This window comes from Cheilinus undulatus, linkage group 5, assembly GCF_018320785.1.
Source record: "Cheilinus undulatus linkage group 5, ASM1832078v1, whole genome shotgun sequence".
NCBI lineage: Eukaryota > Metazoa > Chordata > Actinopteri > Labriformes > Labridae > Cheilinus > Cheilinus undulatus.
Window position 1 is genome coordinate 36,671,513 of NC_054869.1, and position 26,620 is coordinate 36,698,132.

At 40.1% G+C, this 26,620-nt stretch overlaps 1 protein-coding gene across 1 annotated transcript in view; it reads right to left on the reverse strand.

Annotated features, from left to right (window-relative positions):
• The window catches only part of ptch1 (patched 1), a 91,650-nt gene that overhangs the window by 24,032 nt on the left and 40,998 nt on the right, over window positions 1–26,620 (reverse strand). The window contains exons 8-16 of the mRNA XM_041787833.1: window positions 23,204–23,351; window positions 20,534–20,665; window positions 20,255–20,410; window positions 19,731–19,829; window positions 18,577–18,702; window positions 9,911–10,029; window positions 8,643–9,318; window positions 4,999–5,308; window positions 2,912–3,054 (exon numbers count right to left, since the gene is read on the reverse strand). Of these exons, the coding sequence (XP_041643767.1) occupies window positions 2,912–3,054; window positions 4,999–5,308; window positions 8,643–9,318; window positions 9,911–10,029; window positions 18,577–18,702; window positions 19,731–19,829; window positions 20,255–20,410; window positions 20,534–20,665; window positions 23,204–23,351 (1,909 nt within the window). The remainder of the gene's footprint in view (window positions 1–2,911; window positions 3,055–4,998; window positions 5,309–8,642; window positions 9,319–9,910; window positions 10,030–18,576; window positions 18,703–19,730; window positions 19,830–20,254; window positions 20,411–20,533; window positions 20,666–23,203; window positions 23,352–26,620) is intronic.

A 26,620-nucleotide genomic window follows, 5' to 3' on the forward strand; every position in this document is an offset into this window, starting at 1 on the left:
GAAGGAAATGCCACCCAGCAAATGGAGTAGAGCTATAAAAATAACACAACATCTGTACAAATGTTGCTCACACTTGCTTCTCCTGACCCCTATGGGTACCCAGAATGCCTGGCGCCAAAGAGCGACCCTGCCCTGAGAAGAAAAGGGCCTTGATAGCACTAGCATGACTCTCTTTAACTCTCCACCTCCTCCTCTTCTCTGCACCAACCTCCTTCTGTATTAATTCTCTTAAGCTTTATCTTTGTTTTTGCCATATTTTCAAACCCCATGCATGCACACATAAAACAAACACACACACAGCCACCATATGACTCCCAGGCAAGGCCATAAGGAATGAATGGTCGCCCAGCACCGAGAGAAATGTTAACAGCAACAGATCAAAGGCAGAACACCTCTGCACAGATCCATGGAGTGGCATATCAAAATAAAACATCTAGCTCTGCAATTTGCCAGGGTTGGAAAAAGATCTGGTCCTCATTTTGAGGCACAAAAAAACAGCTACTGCTGGAAGTGCACGCACAATAGACAAAAGCAGAACGCACACTCAAAACATACAAATGCACACATGGAGCTGCCTCAAAGAAACCACGTGTTTGAGCTCTCCCCATTGAAAGAGGACACAGCAGTGGAGCGCAGAGGGAGGGAAAGGGAGGGAGGAGAAGACAGAGAGAGAGAGAGAGAAAGACAGAGAGTGAGCAGGAGAGACAGAGGGGGCAAGAAAGAGAGCCGGATTCCAGAGGATCTGGATTGAATTTAACAGCGGGATACGCAACAACTGTATGTCTTCAAGCTGTCACGGGAAGCCCAGGCAGCTCTGCTGGCGGCCCCCACGCCTCACGGCAAATACACTTCCCTCACAGGCACAGGAAATGATGTCACAGGGCCTCACACCAGGCTTACCTCTGCTTCCTGCTGGCTGGTGGAAAAGGATGGGAAGAGAGGTATGCTGCTGCAATGGAGTTAAATGGATAGGATAAGCAGTGAAAAACAAACAGCTACAAGAAGAGTGGAAAGTTTGAATGACTACTTAAAAACTGGCTCACATACAAATTATAAAAAGAAATAAACAAGACACAGCATGGCTATATGTCAAAGTTAATTATCCTTAAGGAAAATTATCCAAATGGTCTCTTGGTTTTGCAGAAATGCTGGCCGAGATTTTTATATTTTCATTACTCTGGGTCCTTATCTTCTGTTTTTCCTGTCTCTTGCCAAAAAGTGCTACAATGCATTATGTAGTGGACATAAAAGGGAAACAGTGTGCCCTGAGGAAAACACAGGAGATCCATGGGCAGGTAATGACGGTCTCCACAGGTGTCATGGCCGACGCTATTTGGCATTAAGGTAACTGCAGCAAAACCCCAAAACACCTCAGATCCCGGTGTTGCGCCATAATCAGGTGTACAAAATCAAAATCCATACTGGTCCAGCTAATAATCGCCACTAACGGGGCACCGATCAGAGAAGGCACCATGGAGAAATGGAGCATTGAAAAGTTGAAGACTGGGACAGCTGCCAAGCAAAAAGAGTCCAGGAGGAGGTGTAGTCACTAGTCTCACCGACTCCCTCTGGGCATGTAAACTACTTTCAATCATGACAAAATCACTCTGCCAGAACACACATTTCTGTCAGGCATTTCAACAAACATCCCAGATAACTGCAGTCAGCCATATACTAGGTTTTTACCTAGTCTTGTTTGAGATGAACCTGTAGTTCACGTACATTGAGGCAACACCCTATTGGCTTTGAACTTTTCTAAACAGTAACTCGGAGGGTGATTGGACAAACATTCTGCCTGTCATATTCATTACTGGCCAATCAGAGGAACAAAACATGACTTGGTAGCCGTGTGCTGCCCCGGAGAACAAACTACATAATAGGAGCAAGACAGGCAACTGTTATAACTTTTCATTATCAGTGGAGCCAGCTGGTACATATAACGTTTCTGAAGATGGTTGGAAGAAGAGCAAAAACATCTTTTCCACCAAGAAAAGCTTTCTTTGCTCCTCATTAAGTAAATAAATGTGGTCCACTTGTGATAAAACTGCCACTAAAGCTGCATTTCTTCACTGGATGCCATTGTTTACAGGCTTGCAGTCACTTCAACTCAACCACACCTGAAAAATACTGTCTATTTCTTCTCATATGATTCTGATTGATCAAAATGATCACAACAGTTAAGATTGTTCAACGTGGTCCAAGCAGACTTTAAGCAGAAAACATCCCTGCAGATATAAATCACATAAATCATTGAGAACAGACAAAATTATGGAGTCTATGTGGATATGCTTGCTGTAATAATCCTAACATGGCCCTATTTCTATCAAAAAGATCATGATGCACTTAACCACAATAATTGGTCTGACTTTCTGACAACTGGGGAACATGTGCTTCTGACCAACAATAAGCCAGCAACAACAGAAATCTTTTTAAAGCTATTTTTTTGGCTTTAATAGAAATTATATTTTTTACGACTTCTGATAATGGTAGTTTATTCTGTTAATGTTGGCTTTAAGCTTTGGAGTCAAGGCCAATCATTTAATGAATTTTATTTTAGCCTTCCAATTTCTCAACCAGCATGACAAAGGCCAAACTAAAAGGTTAAGAGAAGTAGTCTTACTGTTAAATACTTTCATTCATCGACAAATGGTTGACATGAAGAGTTAATAGGTTTTTCAGAGGTCTTGTGAAGCCCCGGTGAGAGCTTTAAATTCCTGGGCTCGGTAAACTCATCACCGAGAGAAGATGAAGAAAGACACAGGGAGGGAGAAAGAGAAAAATGCTGATAAAGAGAGGGGGGAGCGGTTTTAAGGTTAGCGTGGCTCTTCCAGAGCCAACCAAACAGTTTCTTTCTTCATATCTTAAACTTTAACTCTGCGGTATCTGGTTTGGGGGTACTTCTCTAACACACCTGGTTAAGGTTGATTGGCCTCTCCCTGCGTCCTGTCTGCACCAAAAGCTTGTACGCCAGGATGCCATCATCGGAGCCGTTCTTGTAGCTGGTGCTGGTGATGCGGCCGGCCTCCCAGTCTTTGTCAAATGCCTGCTGGAGACCTGCAGGAAACCACAACAAGACACATTGGTTAGGCTTTAAAAGCTTTCATGCCCTGTTATCTTCATTCCTCTTCTCTATTACACTTATAAAGTTCCAGTAAACAAAACACATAACAACACAGCACAATACAAGACAACACAACACTGCAGCCAAACACCAACCCTGTAATAATCCTGACTGGTTTAATATGTTAACTTTTCAACTCTCAATCACCAAATAAGGGTTCAAACCCTTCAGAAATACTCTGCTTTTGATTCAAAGTGATCATTAGGGAATATATCAGCAACATGTGTCTCCTGTCCTATACTTCTCCCTAATCCATATGTGTATCACCACCCACCCCCACCCCCCCTCTTGGCTCTCCCCCACGGCCCATGCTGTGGTCCGTCTGTGGGAGATGTTGTTTTGGGTCTCGTTCCTTGGCCTGTCTGGCTCCAATTTGTCCCACCATTGCAGAGAGCAATATCAGACACAGTTTTCTCTCTCTTTCTCACTCACCCACACACTCTGTGTCGTTCCCAGCCGGCTCACACACACAGACTCACACAATGTGTTTTATCACTAACAGCAAGTCAGTGAGTGTGCTTTTGTTGGTGAAAATGACTCTGTTTTTGGAATGACAGCGATTGTACATGAAACACAGTACTGTGCAGAACTTTTAGGCATGTTTAGGCCAAACTTTGAGGCTGAAGTAAGGTGTGGACGTGGCGAGTAAACTGTCTGAGGGCAACATCGGTCGGGGAGAAGGACTGACACAACCCCGGTTGTGCTCTGGATGTCCTTTCAGATAACAAGGGACATGGGAAAATAATCTGTTATTTAAACAGTGTACGTGGCAAGTAAGCATGGCCTAGGGTACTAAGGCTGTGCAGGGGTATTTGGGTTGCCTAAGCCCTTAGTCATGTTGTATATGTCTCAAACCGTCTGCGGTCTAGGGGTGTATTACCAGGTGTGAAAAGTCCCGGACAAAAGAAATGCTGTCGAGCTTGACCTTGTCTGCCAAGTGTGTTTCAAGCTTACTTATGTTTTTGGACAAAATATTTAACTGAATTTAGATTGGTAGGACTCTTTCTGATGCAGTAGGACTGTTTTTGATGGGATATTATGATCAGGAGAGTACAGGAGAGCTTCTAATGGTGAGCTGTGTCACTTTTATTATTGTTTGTTTTTTTTGTCTGACAAATACATTAATTGTGGCTGCTGTGTTGGTATCAGGTTAAACCTGATATGGTTTACATGATCATAATTACGAGATTCAGAGCTTTCTGGTGGTGTATAGCATGTGATATCAACATTTTGGAAATAACTGAATAGTTGCAAAAAAATCTGCCAGTCCACTAGTGGCAAGGAATCTAATGGGATTAAACTGACACGCCATTGTAAAAAGCAGTTAAAGGTCCAATAATGCAACTTAAACTATGTTTCATAGCTTTTTATGTGCCTTTTCAACAGTACCTAAAAAAACCTTTTCATTATGCATGCAAATGAGTTGAGTGAGTGCTTTGATATTGCTATTTGCAGATGTCATTTTCTGTTAGCTGTACTGCCAAAGAATAACAAATTGTATAATTCCTTTAGGCCAAGAGGAAAAAGATATGGTCCAGCACTTTGTTCTCCTCCATCAACTCCTCTTAAAGAAGACATGAGTGATTCTAATCAGACTACTGTCAATGTACATTACACAATCCAACCTACTTCTTAAATCCTGCCAAACATCTTGATTTTTGCAGATTGATGTCAAAACACACAAAAAAAATATGATCTCAAAGCTATTTCATGTGAAAGTAGATTAATCCCAAGCCTAAACTATCTTGAAAGGTGTTTTTTAAATAAAGTCTTACTATCAAAATACTTTTTGACAGTATTAGGGCAACACTGAAGTGATTTTTAATGATGATATTTTTGTAACACTGTCAAGTTAAGTGCTTTTGGGTCTGAATTACCTTGCAGCCAATCCCTGAAGTAGTCCAGCCACATGCGGGGTAGCTGTCCGTTGTCCTCTTTCAACACGTAGCGGACAGTGTGGAACCTCTGATGGAGCTGGTGCAGCAGAGGCTGGTTGTGGGCGTAGTCTGCCCGCTGCGTCACCACGTACATGTTGTAGAATGAGAAGAACTTGAACTGAGCACCGATGAAGTCATACTCGCTGGTTTCCCTGGGTACGATGTCCGTCAGCTCTAAGCCGTCTCTCACCTGTGTGGTCCCGTATAAACTGACTCCCAGCAAGCAAAGGAAAAGCACGATCACAATGACCTGGAGGGCAGAGATAAGACGACATCAATCAATTCTCTGCTCTTCAGGCCTGCATGATATGAGGAAATTTTGTTGTGCGCATCAAATATTTGAGAGTATATATATATATAAGTTATATATAATAAGTTATGTTCCTTCTGATTAAAATAAAATCAAGAAACAGTTTATTTCACTGCTTAAATGTTTCCTGATGTTCCCATGAAAGCATGTTTTTATGCCCAGGCTGCATCAAATAGATATGAAATGCTCAAATCACAATAACAATCAAACTATGATTAAGTGTGCAGCCCTACTGCACACAGAGATGGAGGCTCAATCAAAGAAAGTATTATTACCATGATTCCTATGACAAATGATTTTTTGTGTGTGCATAATAAGGGTAGAATATTCAGAGCAAAAGTATAAATGTAACTGATGTGAAGAGTGAAAAATATTTAAGTGGTGCTTAGAGAGAAGGCAAAATCATTGTTTGATTTTAGAAACATTTTCCAACTGAATGACTACAAATCAAACAATGATTTCATGGTTAAAAAGTTCACAGTTAAAACCACAGTAAGCAAGATGTTCAAATTTACTGCAACAGAATGCTAAAAGATCTCTGACACACCAAGAAAAACACAAGCAGCCTGATGATCTAACTTTAAACTTTGATGCATTTTTCCCCATTTGACTTTTGTTGTAGTGAAGCTGATATGTGGGCCAAAAACAAGAAACAAGATGCAGGTTGTAATAAACCACATTTTCCCTGCTAGTCATCAGAACAGTTTTGGATTAAGGCATCAAAGACGAGGATGAAGCAATCTGGTATCCTGAAGAAACAATTGACAGTGTGATGAAAAGAAAAGACTTTCTAACAATATCAAGCACAGATGATTTCAGTTCTGGGAGGCTTTCTGGAAGACAGGCCACCCACTCCACTGAAGTCAGACTGTATGTGTGACTCAGATAGGACACAACCACAACCTCCACCCCACATTTCCTTCTTCCATTCACTTTAGTGACTAACCCTCCCTTTCAAATTATCACCATGGTGAGTCAGCACAAACTCACTCCTTACCTCACACAAGAGCTTTGCTCCGTTTGTCACTTAGGCTGGCCACACACCAAACAACTTCCATATCTTACGTGATTTTAAAAACATAGGAGACAACAGATTTAAGGACATTTTCAAACATTCTTTCATCTTAAAATACACAATAGATGCAACCAAGGGTTGAGACCAAACACCTGCCATCTATAGTAATGATCTCAAAGTGAGGATTCAATGACAGAATCTTGCTGATCAAGCATGAAATCATAAGAAAAACAAACATGGAGGACAACTAAAATCCTCAGCTGACTGTGCTGGTGTTCATTAAAGTTCCAGCAAAAAGAGGAAATTAAAAAAAAAAAAAGACAGAAAAAAGGAGGGTTAATCCTAGCTGAGATTGTGGTGTGGTTGTGTTTACGTTTGTGAGTGCTAACAGTATGCAACATCTGGTTGGTGATGCTACCAAGCCTGCTGGCTCTTATTGGTTGTTCTGGGATAATCTGTTGGAGACAGACCTAGATTTATAAATATTAAACATGATGGGATTATTTGGGATCAACTGTTTACGATGAACCTTAACTCAGGGTGCACACTCTTGATTAGCAAACTAAAAGTTGAGCTTAAAATTGTGTACTGTGTAGCTGGTTTACTTCTCTGTACTAACAAAAACACACTTAATACCCTTCTAAATTTTGACCGTTCTTGGCCGACAGCCTGGCTGACAAGTGTGATACTGACCACTCACTATATGCTGATGTCACCACCGTCTCCTTGACTGTGAGTGAGTTTATGGAGGCAGGTCTAAGATTGTCAATCATAGCAAGAGCCCTACCATATTTGAGTTATGAATATGCTAACATTTCAAGAGAATTAGCCCAGTAAACCTTGTCAATACAAACAGCTTCACAGCATTTACACATAAATCCATGGAGGGGGAAAAAGTGGGGATTAAAATAATGTAACTCAAATTCTAACATGCTAGCCTCGCTGGTTCATGGTTGTGCGGCATCTTGGATATGTCATTGTTGTCGTTCCACACGCTTATAATAGGGCACGATGAGCTGCAAGGATGCCACACGATGAATTCAGCAAATCTGACTGAATTTATGTACTTAGAGATGTCCTAAAGACTAGCTAAAAATTTCTCCACTGTTCATGTAGCCCGTAAAAACACAAGGAGAGATTGGGTAGGGAGCATTCAAGTTATTCTAGTATTTTCTTCAGTGTATCTTAAAGTAAAGTAAGTGTTGATAATGCATTTATATGAGTGTTTTACATTTATATTTATTTTACAATATGACTTGTAAAATGAGTCAAAGAAAATAAAGTGAAGACCAAAATGGTTTTGAGTTTTTGTTCATAAGCGTATAGCATTAGTTCAAGCAGGCCACAGTCAAGAGCTGCCATCTCACGCTAGTCCCCATCAGCTGATGGCCAGCTGATTTGCTCCAAGTATGCCATTTGTTAATCCTTCTTACACTGCCTTAAACTGCTTTTTCCTGGCTACACTCTGCCACTCTCTCTGCAGGCTGCTCTCGCAACCCACCTCCAACCCAGCTTCTCCTTCATTCTGTTTCTGACAAAATCAATGCCATTCTGTTGTCACTGATGCCTGCTCTTCTCTCCCTGCCTTATGCTTTCCTTATCGGCATAGAAAAAGCAGTAACGGGTGCTGTTCCTGCTTAATGCTTACCACACAGGCTTGTGGAAGGGCAGGGGGTTCCCAGAACAGCCACACCATCAAATATGAATAACAGCATAAAGAAATATTTACAGCCACAAAACATGCAAGTTTCTTGACAAAGTGGTCCTCCTGACTGCACTAGGAAACTTCCAAGTACATACGGCATTTGGTGCAACATACTTCCTGTTAACAAAGGGATATTTACACCCTTGTTATGCCTCTAATGTGAATCTCACAGAGGTTGAATGGCGTGGTTATGTTGTTCTTCCCCTGATCCACCATCAAACACACCAATAATGATTCTTTGATTTTTTTTGGGGGGGGGGGCTTTACAATGTAAAATATCTTAATTGACAAGCCACAACACTGCTCTGTTCTGGTGAATGAATCTTCTGCTGTGTGTTTACATTCAGAGCTTCCAGAATGCAGTAATGCAATATGAAACCCCATTCAAGGACATCCGTCTTATGTACCCTTGCAGATACAATGTGTTAGTAGAAAGGTGTTACGATTGTTATCCTTTAATCAGGTGCTGTTGCAGACACTATCATGATTGTCATGAAACTTGAAAACAATATTCAAATGTGAATGTGCATAAGAAGCTAAGAAACTATACTGACCTTAGTAGTGGGCTGCAGAAGGAATGGAGCATAGTGTCTCTCAGCGAAAGAAGCCAGTGTCCAGCGAGAGCAGGGAGGCTCAAGGCAACGTTGCCCCAATGTGCCGTCTCCAAACTGGGACAACAGGTCCCGTGTAGAGCTGTTATTCTCTGGGATGTGTCCTGTAGATGAGGCTGCATCACCTTGAGGAGCTGAGCTGACACTCGGAGCAGCAGGAGAAGATGCAGGATGATGATGGGAGAAGGCGTCGGAGCTCCGTGATCCCCCGTTGCTTCTGCTCCCACTGTTGTTGTTGTTGAGGTTGCCGTGGTTGCTGCTGCCGCTCCTGCTGTTGCCTGCGTTGGTGCTGTAGTAATCGTTGTTCTGGTTGCTCCTGGTGGGCGCTGGGTTGATGGGCTGTACAGAGATCTGGGATCTGGGCTCAGCTGTGGTGTAGAAGGCCTGGGTGCGGGGGTCATACTCGGTCCTGAGTTGAACTGTGGATTGCATGGTGATTTGTGTCTGCTGGGCAAAGCCGTGGCTGCTGTACGAAGGAGGGGGGCTGCTGTAGCTGGGAGGAGGCGTCTGGTACGAGGGAGGAGGGGTACGATATGATGGGGGAGGGCTGTAGCGGCTCGCATCCACACCATCCAGGTACGCATGAGGCTCAATCTGGATGACACGATTGGCACATGGGCTGTAGAGATAAACAGAGAAAAAATCAACTGATAGGCAAGTGCGAAAGAAAATATCAGATATATCAGATTTTGTTTGATGGTTGAGTAATGTTCCTTTAATTCAAATTAAAATTTGACTGAAACTGCTATAGCTTATCAGAATCAAACACTCTTTTTATGTTTAGCTGCATTAAATCAGTTTGATTAGTCATTAACATCATTATGCTATTTTGATTTCATTCCACCTCTTTGCCAACATTATGAAATATAGAGCTGAGGCTTAACAAGGGAATTCAATAGTGTGTGCACACATCTGTATGAATGTCATTCCAACAAGCATGCCTAGACCAGCAGACAGACTGGTAAAGTTTAATAAAGACTGTGGCAGGTAAATAGAAAAAACAGTGAAACATTCAAGCTGCCAAACAGAAAAGGTAATCAGTAATTAGGTTCTGACTGAGGGGGATTACGGTGAAGATGTCCTGAAGATAAACTCGCTCTTAAGTCATTCATCGTCAGATCAGAAAGACACATAAAGAAAAGTTAATGAAAGATAACCTTTATCAGCAATAACAGGACTTCTTTGTGTAATGTCTGTAAATGTGTGCACACCTGTAGAAGCAGCAGAAAATGTCGAAACGCCTGTCTTCTCGTCGGTAGAGGTCCATGCTGAGGATGGCTGGGAAGATTAGAAGCACCATGGCAAAGTTGAACACCACCACGACTGCAGCCTGCAAAAGCACACAGAGAGGTTGACATTATACTCGGGACAGCATTGTTTTGGTTTAGGACAGACTGTGGTTGCAAATGACTTTAGTTAGTTTGATACATAGTCTAGACGTAAACATGGATAGAGTCTCAGTGACATAACTGATGTGGTTACTTAAGTAGATTTTGAAAATTATCTATGGTAGATGCCATATTGGAAATGCTGTCAGCTAGCTCTCGGTCAACCTAGAATCAAAAAACAAAAAGACGAAGCTAAAGTGGGCCTTAAGCCTTGAGACAAACAGCTAAAAAAGGCCTGACTCTCAGTCAGATCGGCCAATGCCTTTTTATGAATAACTCTCTTTCTTCATTTAATTAAACTGAATAGTTTAATTTCCCCTCACACAGTGTGAGAAACCAAAAAATAAGCAGTTGGCTCATGCTGTAAATTGGCTGTAAACTTGTCTAATTCTGTTGTAAAAATTGTATTTTTTGAATGGGTGTGTATGTAACTTTTAGGGTTTTGAAGCCAGTCTCAAGTGGAAACTGAAGAAACTGCGTCTTTTTGCATTTCAATTTTATCTTCATTTTTCATAATCAGAGATTGCCACAAGATTGCCAAAATGGCTACATTTGATCGGGTAAGCCCTTCATTCCTTACAGATGAATCAAACTGCATATTTGCTGAATTTCAGCTGAGACAATGGCAAAGATTTATGAAAAAATGCTTAAATAATCATTTTATACTGCATTAGCAATTAACAAACCTGTCAGAAAAGTGAACAAGATTCAGATGTTTTTCACAAGTGTGGCTATAAACTGAATAATGTAAAATGTGAGAACTTAGAAAACCACATTTGTTTTGATAAAATGTAAATGAAGTGTTATGTGCCTCCCCTAGTGATCTAAAAAGAAAAACTAAACAAATAAAGGGAAAGAAAAAGTATACTTGTAAGCATACTTTGCTATACTTGCTTTACCATCTCTGAGGAGGGACTAAGTTGTGTGCATTGTGGCTATAAATGACTTCAAATCAGACTTTTTTTTACTGTTTTACACTAAGGGAAATTGATTCAAAGTTTGAATACAGACCTGCTTTTATTTTAAAAGAAAATAAGGTTCCTCAGGTGGGTTAAAAATTGAGACATGAACTTAACCACGGAAAATTAACTTGTTATGGATTAAAAATCTTATAAGGGAACAGTACAAAGGTAAATATTTGATAACACAAGGTGCAAATGACTTCTGATTTGTTCACTGAGCTGCCTGTGAGTTTTTTAAACTGGAATGAGACATTAAGGAGTAGTGGTGGACTCATTTTCTATTGCTGAGGCTGCAGGTAGACACTACACTGGCTAAACCAAAGTGTGCTCAGAGGGACAATAAAGCATGTGATTAATTGTGATCAATGCACTTATCATGGAACTTAATTAACAGCACTTATTGCAATATTGCAATCCTACATTATAAGACTTATCAAGGGAAATGGGTTAGAGAACATTTAAAAAGACTAAAAAAAGTTCCAAGGATTTTGTTTGGTCTCAAAAACTCCATGCCTCTGCACAAAAACAGTAGGAAGTCTTGAATATGTCTTAAAACAACACGATTAGCAAAGTTGGCGTCAGGGAAAAAATGACCTTTCATCACTCTCTTAATTTCCTTCAAGTCAGAAACACTAACTGTGCAGAGAAAAAGCTTCAGATATGTGTGTGTAATAGAAGCCAGTACAGTGTTGTGGTTAAGTATTTGAAGGTGGTGCACTGGAGCAGAGGGTGGGGGTTGGGGTTAGGTTGGGGCCCTGCCCAGAGTACAATCTGGATCTTGCGTAGTTGCCAGACCACTACACACACTCACACGCAGACGCATATACACACACAATCTGGTGTGTGTGAGCCAGACCACCCAAGGAGCTGGAGGCCCGCGGGGCCTGAGGTGATGAGCAGGCGCTGCGGCTCTACAGACAACCCTCAGACACACAAAAAATGCACATACACATGTACGTATAAAAAAAAAAAGTGTACAGCCTCCTACTTCAGCCACACCTCAACACCAACCAGACACACATCCTCACCCTCCCTCATTCCTCAGCTCACCACTCACTCAGTCAACAAGAAAGAAATACAAGGGAGAGAAGATGAACAAAACCTCTGATAAAAGAGAACTATTAATGCTCAATTCTTGACCCTTTGCTAAGCCCCGCCCCCTCGGTTACTGTTGCAACACCTTGAGGCTTTGTGACTGGTGGATGTCAAGCTTTCCCACCCACCATATTGGATATGGAGTTTTCTGCAGTATAAGTAGCAGTATTCTGAAGGAAATAATATCAAATTTATAGATAACGTGTTAAAAATATCAGAGAAGTATAGAATCGATCTGCTAGTGAAGGTCCATTATGTGTGATGAGACAACTTACATCCAGACCAATAAAATTGTACATGCTGCCTTCTAAATAGTTTAATCCATGTCAGATATCTCTCCTCTTGTTTTTGGAAAAGCAAAAAATTCAAGCCTCACACTAAAAAATTCGAGTACCAGCTATCAGATTTTCAGGTCCTGCAAGAACACTGCTTGGGCACACTAATTTCAGCTAAAAGCTTGACAGACCTCCTGTGCAAAGCAATGGTGACTAACGTAGGATTGGTCACTGTATCATGGATCATATGTTGTGACATCATACGTGAGTAGTTCTCAACCTTTTTCCCTGGAGTGCCCCCACTTGTATCTAAGAAAAGCAGAGCTTCCCAAAAACCCATGTGGATTAAAAAGTGATAGATTGCTGGCAAAAATCAACATCAAATTTATCTGGTTCATCTGGTTCAGAGAGCACCTTTCAGTCTTTGTAGCTTGTAGTCATCCAAGTTAGCCTGCCTCGATTGGCATGAATGTTCAAAGTTAAAGTACGTGAAAGAAATAAGGGAAAATTGGATGAGAAACATGAAGCCTTTCGAAAAGCACTTTAACATGTAGTGATAAGTTGGATTTAAACAGAATCTTTAAGTGCAGGAAAGTTTCCACAGCTAAGGTAAACTTGGAAAAAAAAGAAGTTTTCGTAACATAAATGTACAAGTAAAATTGATCTGATATAACTTAAAGCGGCTATCTACCAGCAAATGGACAAACACTATTGTTTCAGTGAGTATTACTTGGTAATCAGTTTCCTCTAATATTTTGAGTTCTACTTACCTTATAGAAGTTTCGAGTGAATAATGACTGAAATGGAAAAATAAAGTGGGCATAAATACAACCTTTCTGGTGCAATGCATATAATCTTTGGAGCATTTTGCCTCTATGTTGTTATTTCATAACCTGGATGCATCTCTTTTTTTGTCTTATTCGCGAGTCATTATTTCTTTTCTCTATGTAATGAGTCATACTTTCAATCTGTATTTTGTTTCAGGATTTGTTTATGCTTGATTGTTTGAAATTTAAAAAGGCAATCAGAATTGTATATCATAGCTAACATAGTATTGGACAGTGGTCATTATAGTGAGGGTGTTAGCACAGGATCAATTGGCTGACTAACATCCAGACAGATACGCTCACACAGATAGAGGGCGACCACTACTTGACCCCAGAGTGGGAAGATTTATCATCACATCTGTCCTCAGAGCATGGATGTGTGTGTTCCTGTGTTGTTATCTGGACTAAATTCCTCTTTTTTTGTCCGTACTGATGGAAGGAAGTGAACGGGAGACATTGACAGAGAAAAGAGGGAGAGAGATTAATCCAAGGAGGGGTCATCCACAGGAAATGCTGATAAAGAGACACACGCTCTCCTACTAACACACATCTCTGCATGCATGAGTAGCGCTGATTGCGGTCGTGACGGGTGTGTGGATGTGTGTGTTCCATAATAAAAGATGGGTATCAGCATGAATGTCTGCCTCGCTGCAAGTCTGCCCTCCACCAGTCACAAAACCACAAGTATAAAGTATGCATGCTATGCACAAATGTGTGTCTGAGTGTGTGTATTTTTTGTGCATGTGTGTGTATGAAACAAGGCTGCATGGATTAGACCCATGGGGTAAATGGATCATGTTTGACAGACTCGCTGTACTAAAGCCATCTATCCACACATGCTAATATTGTACTCACTGTGGCGACATCTCGCCTCACTAACAGTGCGTCTGTGTATGTGTGTCTGTGAGAGAGAGCCAAGAAAGAGTAGAGGAGGATTTAACCGCAGTAGTGTACACAAGACTTACAGTAACTTCTACCACTTACTTCCCTGCAAATAATAATAAACTTGTATTTTATTGAATTGAAGTCCTCACACACCTATTCCCAAAAACCTTTCTCAAACCATCAAAACTCTTTTACTCATTTTCCCCAACCATGCCCTATAGGAAAAAAGAGTACAAGCATCCAGGGTGAGTTGATGTGTGAACATAGCAGGTAATAGTCTGCAGATGTCATATACAGGGAGTACTGTAAGAAGGCCTGGGGGTGATTCTGTTTAAGCATTTCATTATCTCCATGAATACATATGTTGTACAACTATGCATGCATCTTCTATGCAATAACACATACATAGATAGACTTATGTATGCTGCCCCTGGGCAATAATACATGCATGTGCATATGCAAAGTCGGTGCAATAGTGCTATGTGCAATTAGATCAACACTTAAAATGAACAGGCGAATGTTTGTGCTGGGATGGTTTTTCAAAGTATCATGAGAGTAGCTCTCCACTGTAACTCCAAGTCCAAGGTGGTTAAACAAAGCCTGAATTTTGGTGCGAGACTGCAATTTTCACAAAGTTAATATGAAATTATAGCAAGTCTGGAACTTAATAATGCAGAAAAATGCCTATTAATTTACAGTGCCCCATAGGAAGCACAGTAAATGTTTGCACGGTACAGGACAAATTGGTGGAAAAATTTGATTTAAAATGAGTGTCAGTTTGGATGACTTATGCACCAACTGTCTCTTATTAACTTAACTACCTTGACAACTTAATAAAATAACTTGAACACTATAAGCCTTGTTTAATATATATCTTATTAAATTAAATGCTGCCTCTTAAAATGGATTAGCTTGTAAAAATGTTTGTGGCTGGTAGATTTTTTTAATCCACCTGCAGCAGTGGCAGGTGGATGAAAAATTCTGTTTTATTATCATTTTCATTATTATTTTTTATGCTAATTCTAATGTTTCTTAATTCATTTCCTTTACTGCTTTGTCTTTTATCTATGTCTCTTTTTAATCATCCATCTTTTAGTGAAATACTTCTGATTTGCATTAGTCTCTAAACCTTTTTTACCATTTTACCTTTTTGTCAATCACTTTTGTACAATCTTGTACAGCACTTTGAACTGCAATTGAATTTGTTTGAAAGGTGCTGTATAAATAAAGTTTGACTGATTGACTGACTGATTGATGGTATGCTATGGTATGGTATGGTATGGTATGGTATGGTGTGGTGTGGTGCGGTGTGGTGCGGCATGGCATGGAATGGCATGGCATGGTATGGTGTGGAATGGTACAGTGAATAAAAGCCTGTGTTCATGAATATCTTTTCTGTGCTGAAAGCTACCAATGACTGACTCATTAAAATCAGAACTCGGATGGATGTGACAGGGGCCACAGATGGCCTTGTGTTTAGGCCACATCTAATGTACGTGGGTGGCCTGGGTTCAAGTCTGGCCAGTGGCTCATTTCCCGCATGCCATACCCCACTCTCTTATCCCTATTTCCAACTCTATCCATTGTCCAATCTCATTAATAAAGACATAAAGACATGAAAGCTTTGTCAAAAACAAATTTCACTCCTCTTTTCAAGGGTACAACTTTGTGGTCTGGAGCTGCTGCCAAGACATAATTACTTTACATTGTTTTCATGCTTTTTTGAGAAGAATACTTAATAAATACTAATGTTAGGCATCTTCAGCTATTTCAAACAAAAAATTATGTTGATCACTGAAAAGTCAAAAGTCAATTTTGGTAACTTAACAACAGTAAGCACTGATTCAAAGCTGCCACACCTGAATTTAAAAAAAGGCAAGGACTCTTGTGATGAGGAGGATGAGGAACTAAATATTCTCCAATAGACTTTAAACAAAAGTAGTGCACTTTAACTGTGGATTCAACATAATACAGTATAAGCCTTCCTTAACAAGAGAACCCCCTATATAACTGTTTGAGTCTATTACTTATAGTATGTTGGTCAAACCTGTTTAATGCTATCCATGATTTTAATGCTTCTGTATTATGTTTATCAGTCGTACAGCTAAAAAGACTGAGCCTTCACTCAGAGGGTTTGATAACGTATTCTTTGAGTGGTGTTTCATTATGATTGAGTGTTTCTATGATGAACAATTCGGTGGTTATTGGAGTTATTTTGTCCGACTGACAGACGTCTCTTTCTGTCCCAGTTTTCACTGTTCTGATGACGTCTATAATTACGGACAGATGTTAGAGAAGTCAGAGCTCCCCTCTAGATCCCCCAACCTTAACGCACACTCACACCGAAATGATTCAGACACTCACAAATTCAGACAAACACACGCAAACAGCTAGACCATTGCTTTTTAAACCTCCCACACAGACACTACAACTCTCTACACTCTCACATACACATGAGTGAGAGACACAAACACATGTACGCAGAGGGTTTCAGTTACATAGACCTCGGCCACAATCTGGACAGATGACGGGCTCACCACTAAACAGCCTCAAAGAGGGAAGGAGAAGAGAGGGCTGGATGGTTTTAACAAAACACACACATGCACACACATTCAGTTTGATGAATGAAATCAATAAAACAACTGTCTGGAGAAATCTGGAGCCAATGAGGACTGGAACAGGACTAATAGAGAGCGAGAGGCCCCACACGACTTAAGTCTCTCTCTCTTTTACACAGACGTGCACAAACCTTGACCACTAGGGGCTCTGAAAAAATCGATTCACATTAGAATCACAAATATAAATTTCTACTCTTCTGAATCAGTTCAAAATTTCCAGAAATTGCATTTTCATATTTTATTACATCCTAAGTGCATTTTTAACAGCAGACAGTTTTATCTCAGCAAACCTGCTGTTGTTATTTTCCTCCAAGCACCGTCTCCATCTTCCCTGATGCTGCAGGAGGTGTGTGGCTTATTAGCTGTAGCTCGTTAGCATTAATAGCGCTAACTCTTAGTGTTTGTAATCTTTACATGGTTGTGTTTGACATAGTGACATACTGCCTGCACTGTCTATGGAGCGATGAGCCACTCAGTCCATCCAATTTCCCAAAAGATTAAGGCTCTTTGTGGATTCTACAATCCCGTACATGTGCATATGCTGCGTTTGCTTAACCAAAGTAATGAAGAATACTTCAGGAACCGTTCATATGCCCGAGTTCACATCAGACTGACAACTTTCTGATAAATATGCCTAAGCCCACACATTTTATTCATATTAAATTATTTTGCAATTCAAACACAAAATGTTATGTATTTTTGGGATTTTACAACATGTACTTAAATTATTTTAATCCTCCAAACTCTGCTGGATCTCCAACGATCCCAAGCGGTAGTGCATGCTTTGTTTACAATATCTCAGGATATTTTTACCGATGAACGGACGGCTCTTTGCGTTTGTGCCCCAACCAGAACATTTGTAATCAAAGGGGCAGCTTTGATACTTCATATCCACATTGCTAAATCCAACAAAGCAAAGCTCACAGCAAAGCAACACTAACTGATGACTTCAGCACTGCAGAAGAGGAGCAGTTCAGTGATGTTACCTCAGATTCAAAGATGCAGTTGCAAATCAAGTCCAATACATTTTTCTGCATTTTGGATTTGAGAGTAAAAGGAGTGCCCACTGCTAGGTAGGAAAGCCCTAGCCACACTCCTTCCTTTTGCAACATCCTACCAGTTATAGGACGGTCTTTTGTCTACTGTTGCCTCAATCAAGACAAAAAATGAATCAAAGCTGGAAACTAAAAATTAACTAAGAGTGGCAGTCTCACAGCTGCACCAAGGTCCTGAGAATATCTGTAGCACAAAACATGCTGATAGTACTCACTGAAAATATTGCAGGACTGGAAGTATTAATCTTAAAAAATGTTTACAAAGTTTTTAGTTTTCAGGGAATTTTTTATCTTGTCAGATTTAAAAAAAAAAAAAAAATATATATATTTTTTCATCTGCCAAAGGGGGCCCAGCAAAAAAGTTTGGGTACCACTGCTCTGGAAAAAATTTCTAAAAGTCGTTGTGCTTAACAGAGTTGAGACTCTAGAGGCGTTTTTGCATAAAAAAAAACAACAAACAAAACAAAAAAAAACAGCTGGACCAAAAATTGCAAAAAGTGGCTTGGGATTCCATTAATTAGCTCATTAAAAACACCACAAATATGCTAAAAAATGCATTCCAAAAATAATACAGCTATTTAGTTCACAGCAGACTAGAGTAGAGGCTGAATTTATCATCTCTTTATAGAAATAAGGAATGTCGTGTGATTTAGGAATCGCTTCGAATACAAAATTGATTCTAAATCAAATTATGAGTCCCATATTTGGAATCCAATTGACTGTGTTGTGAGATACTGGAAGATTCACATCTCAAATGACTGGCAGAGCGTACCTGGAGAGAAAAGGCCCTGAGCGCTGGGATAGGGATGAGGGCTGCCATGAAGAATGCTGTGACGTTGCTGATGGAAGTAAGAGCCACGCTGGCCCCCGTCCTCTTCAGACACTCGCCCGTACGGTCCTGAAGGGGAAGGAGCGAAAGAGAGAGACAGAAAGAGAGAGATGAAAGAAGAAGCAATGAAACTCAACTCTTTTCATCACATCCTTGCCAAAGGCAAACGTGTAATACTTGAGATGATGTACAATTATCCTAATACTGATATGAGTGACAGTGATTGCAATGTTTCTTATAACCCTGGAGTGCTCTACGATAATCCACCTGGGCCTGTCTACCCTCAGTACAAACATGTGAGGTAAAAGCAGAAAGAAACAAAGAACATAATGACACACTGCCCTTTAAAACTAAACGCGTTTTAAGTCAAATTATGACTGCAGAGCAAAGATAAGCCTGCATGCATCGTTCAAAGGTTTGGCGGCACTTGTGTGAAGATTTGAGGACGTGCAGGACCACACAGGGAGATGGTTTGCAGCGTGTTCATCTTTGTGTGTGTGTTTCTGTGTCTGTGTGTGTCAGACAGGAGAGATCAGGTTCAGCTCTGTTTAGTTTTCATCTCAGCCACACAAAGGAAGCCGGAGGATGAGGGAGGCATGGAGATGAGGGGAGGGAAGCAAAGGGGAAAACAACAACAAGCAAATACATGCCTGTGTTTTCCCCGTCTGGAGGTGAAAAGTTACACCGCTCCACAAAAATACACACAAAAATCTACCAGAGACAGCAGAAAAATACACTTTAGAAAAATGGACTGCTTTAATGTTTTGTAACATTTAATGTGAGCTACTTCTGAAAAGCAAAAATATTTTAAGGTCTTCTAACTCATTAACCAAATCCCAGCTGAAGATTCTTAAAAATAAGAAATATACCCAAACAACGAGACATTTAATATGAATAAACGTCTTCAGCAGTTGGTGTAGTGTCTTCAAAGGGAACATATTTCTTCTGGAGCACTGCTTAGATAAGCGAGCGAATGCTGAGTGTGTGGTACAAACGGGGTTTGATGCTACATCACAGGCACAGACAGGCTTTCACACATTCCTCAAAAAAGCTGATAAGAGAGGCAGGAACAGGGCGAGCGTGGATATTTTCCTCACCTCAAATGGGATCCTCTTGTTCTGGCCGGTCTCACTGAAGGCATGAGCGAGGAGGAAGACATCATCCACTCCAACGCCCAGAGCCAGGAAGGGTAGCACCTGTTGCACACATAAACACAGACTCAATGAGGCTGTCTATCGCGTACCTTCATTTAGTTTATCTCTTTGAAATATAAAAGCTGTTCTAACAAATGAGCTCCGTATAATTTCTAGAAAATTTCAGCACATCCTGTGCTTGAGACCTCTCAGGTTGTTTGACATATGTCCCTAACAGTGTTAAGTTTACACTGTCAGACAGGAGAGATTTCAGGAGGCAGGACAAAATAAGGATGAGCCGGGATGGCAGAAAAGCAGCAGAGTCTAATGATATGATGACAGTCTGTCTTTGCAGATGAACATCTTAATGAATACTCCCAGGAGATAAAGTGCATAAAGGTACACCACAATTGGCAATCTTCAATTTTTTTTTTTTTACAATGAATCTATGATAAGGATAAAAATTTTTCATGCTCTGTGTGTAATACCTGTGTGGTGGCAGCATTGAAGGAAATGCCCAGCAGAGAGCAGAGGCCCAGACCAGCCGCCACAGAGAGCGTCACCAGCAGGACACCCGCCAGCCCTACAGCCCCCTGTGACTTGGCACAGTCCCACCGCAGCATAGTCAGACACGCATAGGCCAGCTGGACACAAACAGCAAACAAGGAATCCATTTAATAATCAGCTTACTTCATGTGTAAGCCTGGATGTTATAGCTTTTTTCTCTGCTTTCTTAAATCATATAAATTTGTTTAAAAAGTTCTCACCATCAGCAGGTAACCACTGGCGACACGGATGACACTGATGTCAGAGAAAGACTTGAGGATGTCCTCCAGCGTGGTGGTGGTAAATGACAAAACCTTCTGGGACGAATTTGCTGCCACGCTCTGCAACACGGCCTACAGAGAGACAAACAGAAACAAGAAATATTAAGAGAGGCAACATTCTGATTACAGGAGAGAAGGGAAAAGGAGTCAGGGTATGGGTAGTACTATTCAGAAATGGCTGTAATCTAGATTTTATACATTACAGGCAAGGTTAATGTGTGTTTCATTTCCCTTTCACCCTCAGTTATTTATCGGTTAGGTAGAAGGAATCTTTCAGTGAACTTCTAGCTAATGAAATTAGCCACAAATTCTCTATTGGATTGAGGTCTAGGTTTGACTTGGCCACTCCAGTACATTCACCTTGTTGTTTTCAAACCATTCCTGTGCAGCTTTGGCTGTATGCTTTGGGCCATTGTCTTTCTGGAAAGTTGTAGTTCTATTCAAGACTAAATACACTGTCCTCTAGGATTTTCCTTTACATTTTGCTGCATTATTTTACCCTCTACCTTTACGAACATTCAAGGGCCGGCTGCCAAGAAGCATCCCCACAGCATGATGCTGCCACCACTGCACTTCACACTGGTGTGTTTGTGGTGATGTGCAGTGTTCCGTGTCCGACAAGAATAGCGTCTTGTTTGATGGGCAAAAAGCACTGTTTTGGTCTCATCAGTCTTAATCTGAGTTTTCTTCAACAGTGGCATTCTCTTGGCCAGTCTCTCATGGAGCTTTGACTGGGGAAGCACCCGGGCATCAGTTGTTGTATGCAGAGTCTCTCCCATCTCAGCTGCTGAAGCTTGTAACTCCTTCAGAGTAGTCATAGGTGTCTTGGTGGCCTCTCTCACTAGTCTCATTCTTGCACAGTCACTCACCTTGTGAGGACAGTCTGATCTAGGCAGATTTACCCATGCTATATTCCTTCCATTTCTTCATGATGGATTTAACTGAACTCTGAGGGATGTCCAGTGCCTTGGGAATTTTTTGTATCCATCCCATTACTTATCAATTAACTTTTTCTCTGTTACTTGCAGTGTTCTTTTGCCTTTATGGTGTAATGGTAGCCAGGAATACAGATTAACCAGTGACTGGACCTTCCAGACAAAGGTGTTTTAGACTACCATCACTTGAGACACATTCACTGCACTCAGGTGATCCCCATTTCACTAAATGTGAGACTACTAGCACCAAATGGCTAGACCTCTGTTGAGTTAGATCAGCCACTTTAAAGGGACTGAATATTTATGCAGGCACTTATTTTAGATTATACATTTTTTATTTGATAACATTTTGTAGAAATATGTTTTGATTTTGACATAAGAGGTGTTTTCTTGAACATTTCTTCGTCAAAAAATTATATTGATCATAACTAATTTATTAAATCAGTAAACAGGTAAACCATCGAAGGGGATAAATAATATTAATAGGCACTGTAAATTGCTTGTTTATTAAAGTGTTATGAATGCAAGCACAATAAATGCATTTGATGTAGATATCATATAAAAAGATAAATAAAAAAATATAAAAAGATAAATCAGTGAGTTGAGCCAGTAATCAAGCAGTCCTAAAATGTACATATACTTGTTGAGATACCACCACTAGTTTAAAAATAAGTTTTCCTATTCATTTAGATGAATTTAGACTTTTGAGATGTGATAATTGTAATTGATCATATTATAATCTAACAAAAAAATTATATTGAATCACACAGCCATCTTTGGAACAATTTAACTGGTACATAACATGTTTAACCAGTCATAGCTCAGATATAAACTCTGCCTCCATTGCAGGAGGTATTTTGTAAGAATTTGCAGACAGCAACCTGGCCCATCCTCTCTCTTTTTCTCTGTCCCTCTCTCTCTCTGTCTCACTATCTCGGGCAGACAGATGGCTTCAACATTGTGGTGCAGTTACTGCTCAGTGGGGAGCAATGCTGGCTGACACACATTAGGAAGCACGCACTAGATCACACACGCTCTCACACCCACGTGTGAACTCGCACATGTGTCAGGCACAAAGTGACATGCATGGACTTACTGTAGTATTCCTGCAGACATGACTCACACACAGAATACACTATTTGGTATCTTTATATTGATTAAAACACTTAATTGGATTAAAGGATCACACCTCTTTTCTTTCAGTCATCCCTGAGATGAATGGGCACACATGCATGCACACAAGCTCACGCCATATCGAACAGAGGTCAGGGCCTCCAAAACAAAGACCAGATGATGTCACACATGAGCCACCAATGGGGCCACAGCTGGGAAAGAGATTGTGTGTGAACTTTTTTGGTGTGTCTACATATGTTTGTGTGTGTGCACGAGTTACAGAGAGAAAGATCTAGCAATCCCTTAATATATTCCAGACTCACTCACCCTGTTGCTCCTCTCTCCTGAGCAGTAAAGGAGAAGCTTTAGCCCTTTACCACACACCAACAGTGGTTTGAGGATCTATCAGGGGCCCTGGCTTTGGATGGGGCCATCCCATGTTCACCTGTATCCGGTCAGTGATTTACAATGTGGTTGCAGAGGATTTAGGGTAGTTTTCTTTTCCTCTTTTCAGTCTCTCTCTCTTTCTGTCTTTTTTTTCTTGCTTTTTTAAGCGTCTTACCTCAGAGTATCTCCTCTGCCAGGCTTCCAGGATCGCTGCAGCCTTCTCCTCATTCCAGTTGATGTGGGAAACATCGTCGTAGCCCCGAAAGTGCTCAAACATCTGCTTGGGAGTCATCAGCTGGAACATGGTCTGTAAGGCCTGGGCACTGCATAGGAGGGGAAGAGGGAGGATGGCAGAGTGAGAGGGAGGGAAAGATTTTTGGATGAAAGAAGGAGAGAAAAAAGAGGAGGTCAGTGAGGTGCATGTCTTCCTTGACAACATTATGTTTACATGAGAAAATGAAACATTGATTTATTCAAGAGTAAGCCATAGAAACAGGGGCAAAGAGTTCATCTAGGGCATGCTTTGAACACTCCACTTATTGTTTATTTTTCATCATAAGTATACCTTTTGGTGACAACTGAACAAGGACAGAATAAGCCTGAATAAGTGTCAAACCACAAAGAAAAAAGTCTTAATTAAAGAACCAGGATGTCTCCAATCAGAGAAGGTGTAAATTCAAGGAAAAATAAAACATAAATAAGAACACAGTGCCTGAAGCATGTTGGAAAAAAACATCATAAACAACAGTGTGTTAAGCATTAAGCACACCTGCTGCATAAGCACAGTATTGTTCCATCTGATGTGACTGCTGAGCCAAGAATACAGACGCCCACAGCAATGAAGCCTGCTTCATTCGCCACACACCACATTTAACAAACAACCACTTGTTAAGTCATCTAAAATATTTATACTGGGTTATTTTCACATTGAGTAATCTGTGGATTATTTCCTGATTGACTGATTACAAAGCTGTGATTTGCCTAGATGTGTGGTTTCTGTAAGGATCAGTCCAACACTTGCAAAAAGAAAAAAAACCCCATCTAATTTCAGGGTTATAGAAAGTTAAAAAGGGACAGATAGTACAGCCAAAAAATAATTAACAAAATCTCTGTGTTCCATTTTGCATTGGTAAACTGGCTTCAGCATTAATTCAGACAAAACCTTTTAACATGCCAGCACATAGCCAATCTTGAAGGAGGAATTTTCCTTTTAACTAATCTGGTGCTGACACTGCAGCATTTGTCTGATGCAGATATTTTCTGGATGTGTGTGTCACTGAATTTGCACCATTTTTGCATCTGCAGCATGCTTGCTGTTAATACTTTTGTTTCTGTTTAATGCAACATTTTTCTATGTCCATTTGCAGCACATTTCTGTAGCTGAATTTGCATCATCTGTGAACACGCTGAACATTGTTTCCTCTTCTGAATGATGCACTTGTTGTCTACAGCCTTTGTAGGCAGTGAATTTATTAATAAACTAAATGTTAAAACCCTGAGTTGCAACCTTCTAGTATCCCTCAAACCACTGGTGCTCATGGAAGAAAATACTTGAAAACAAGGGGTTGGAAAACACAAGACCAGAAAAAAAATACACTTGTAAAAATAATTCAGGTTAAGGCTTGGCTAAAAGGCCTTTAATTCTTAAAAACATTTGAAAATACACCCCAGTCATAAGGTGCAAGCCTTTTTTAAATTTTTCAAACCATCTTTAATGTCTGGACCATGATTATTTTTATCAATGTTGTTTTGATCTTAGGTCATTTTCACACTGGTTCAGTTCAGGGCTCAAATTGCAACACTGTTGCCATTCATGTGGTTTTGTTCTCTTTCTCAATGTGAAGGAACCACAGAAGCTAGATAACTTCAAGTGGTTTTATGTCTGTGGCGCTGTTGTCCCAAACAAAGAGCATTAAAGAAGAAAAGAAGGTGTAGAAGAAGACAAAACCAGAAACCTATCTCCTTCCGTTGTTATGTTTTTACCACTTTAATGATGACACACTACCAAATGTATGCTGTCTTGGGATTTCTGCTTTTTCTTTGGTGTCATTAAGAGCAGTCAGTGAAGCAGAGAGCTGCCCAGCATGTTGTTCTTTGTATGAGATGAATGAATCAATACCGAAGAAGAAGGCGAGCCAAAATGACTACGCCATGGTTAAACACATGACATAAATCACTACGGTTTATGCCACTTCCTGTAACGGAACTGGACTATCCAGGAAAACAGACCAGAGTTAATTTAAAGGGGACCAAACAGCTCTGGTGTGAATGCAACATTATTTGGCAATAGAAATAATATCATGAATGCTTTATAAGTTTGTTTTTCACACAATGTAAAGACAAAGTAGGGATGAGAGAGCGGCAATTGCTATGCACGGAAAGAGCCACAGGCCAGACTTGAACCTGGGCCACCCGGGTAATTGGGGTACGATGATAGATTTTTTACATAAATTCCTGTAAGCCTCAATATCAATTAGAGTCACCAACGAAAACTTTGTTTCTATTTTCTGGCATTGTCAAGACACAAGAATTTTTAACTTTGATACAGTAAAAGAAAACAAGAAGACACTTTTTATGCTATATCAACAAAAATAACTGCCTATGAACCCTGTATCATACAATTTATCTTACACAAAAAGTTGTTTTTGTGTGCAATCTAAACCAGATGATACTGCTTTATCAGAACTGATGTGATACCGGTTATCAGTGGCTCATGAGACCGATAACAGATATTTTGAACTGATATGCATTTATCATGATGTACAAAATGTACTTAATGAGGAAAACGTAAAATTGCAGGTAAAATATTAAGAAAAATAAAACATTTAGCCCAAGTCCCATCTGCATGAGAAGTGGCACAGAACACAGGAGCAGAAAACAGGAAATATCTGCCTCAATGACTGGCCAGGTCAATAATTGGTCAACCCCTGATCATTCAGGTGTTTGCCTGTGATTTCAGCTAAATTAGTTCCTTTTTGATGCAGATGTCTTATGAAAAAGATGCAGTTTGTTTTTAAGTTATGATACTATTTAAAAGTATCATTTAACTAATCAAGACTGTATCACTTTAAAAGACAAGGTATTGAAAAAGTATAGAAATACTGAAGGGTAAGCTTACTTTATTTTCCTCTGATGCTAAATTATGATATAAATTACTGACTATTTATTTTGATTTTGCCCAAATTAATGACAAAAATAACAAAATGTAGCATAACTAATAATTAGAAAAACATTATTTATCATGTCACTGGTAACAGTAAAATAACTTTTAACTAATGTAAAAAAAATGTTAAATTTACTTCTGCAATGGTTATTTTAAATTGTTGATACTTAATATGGCAGCAGAAATGTATCTTTTTAATTTACTTATCTAACCAAACCAGGTAACTCCCAAATGCAACCAGCCAGCTCCACTGCTGGTTTTCTCCTCAGTGATATGGTATGCTGTGTTAGAAAACTGTGACTTTTTTATCTCTCCTTTGCACCCTTTAATAGATGACTGCAGCACTCAACCAGTATTACACATAAAATTTAGATACATCCATATCTCATCTCTCTTTTCCACATAGAACAAAGAATCTGTACGGCACAA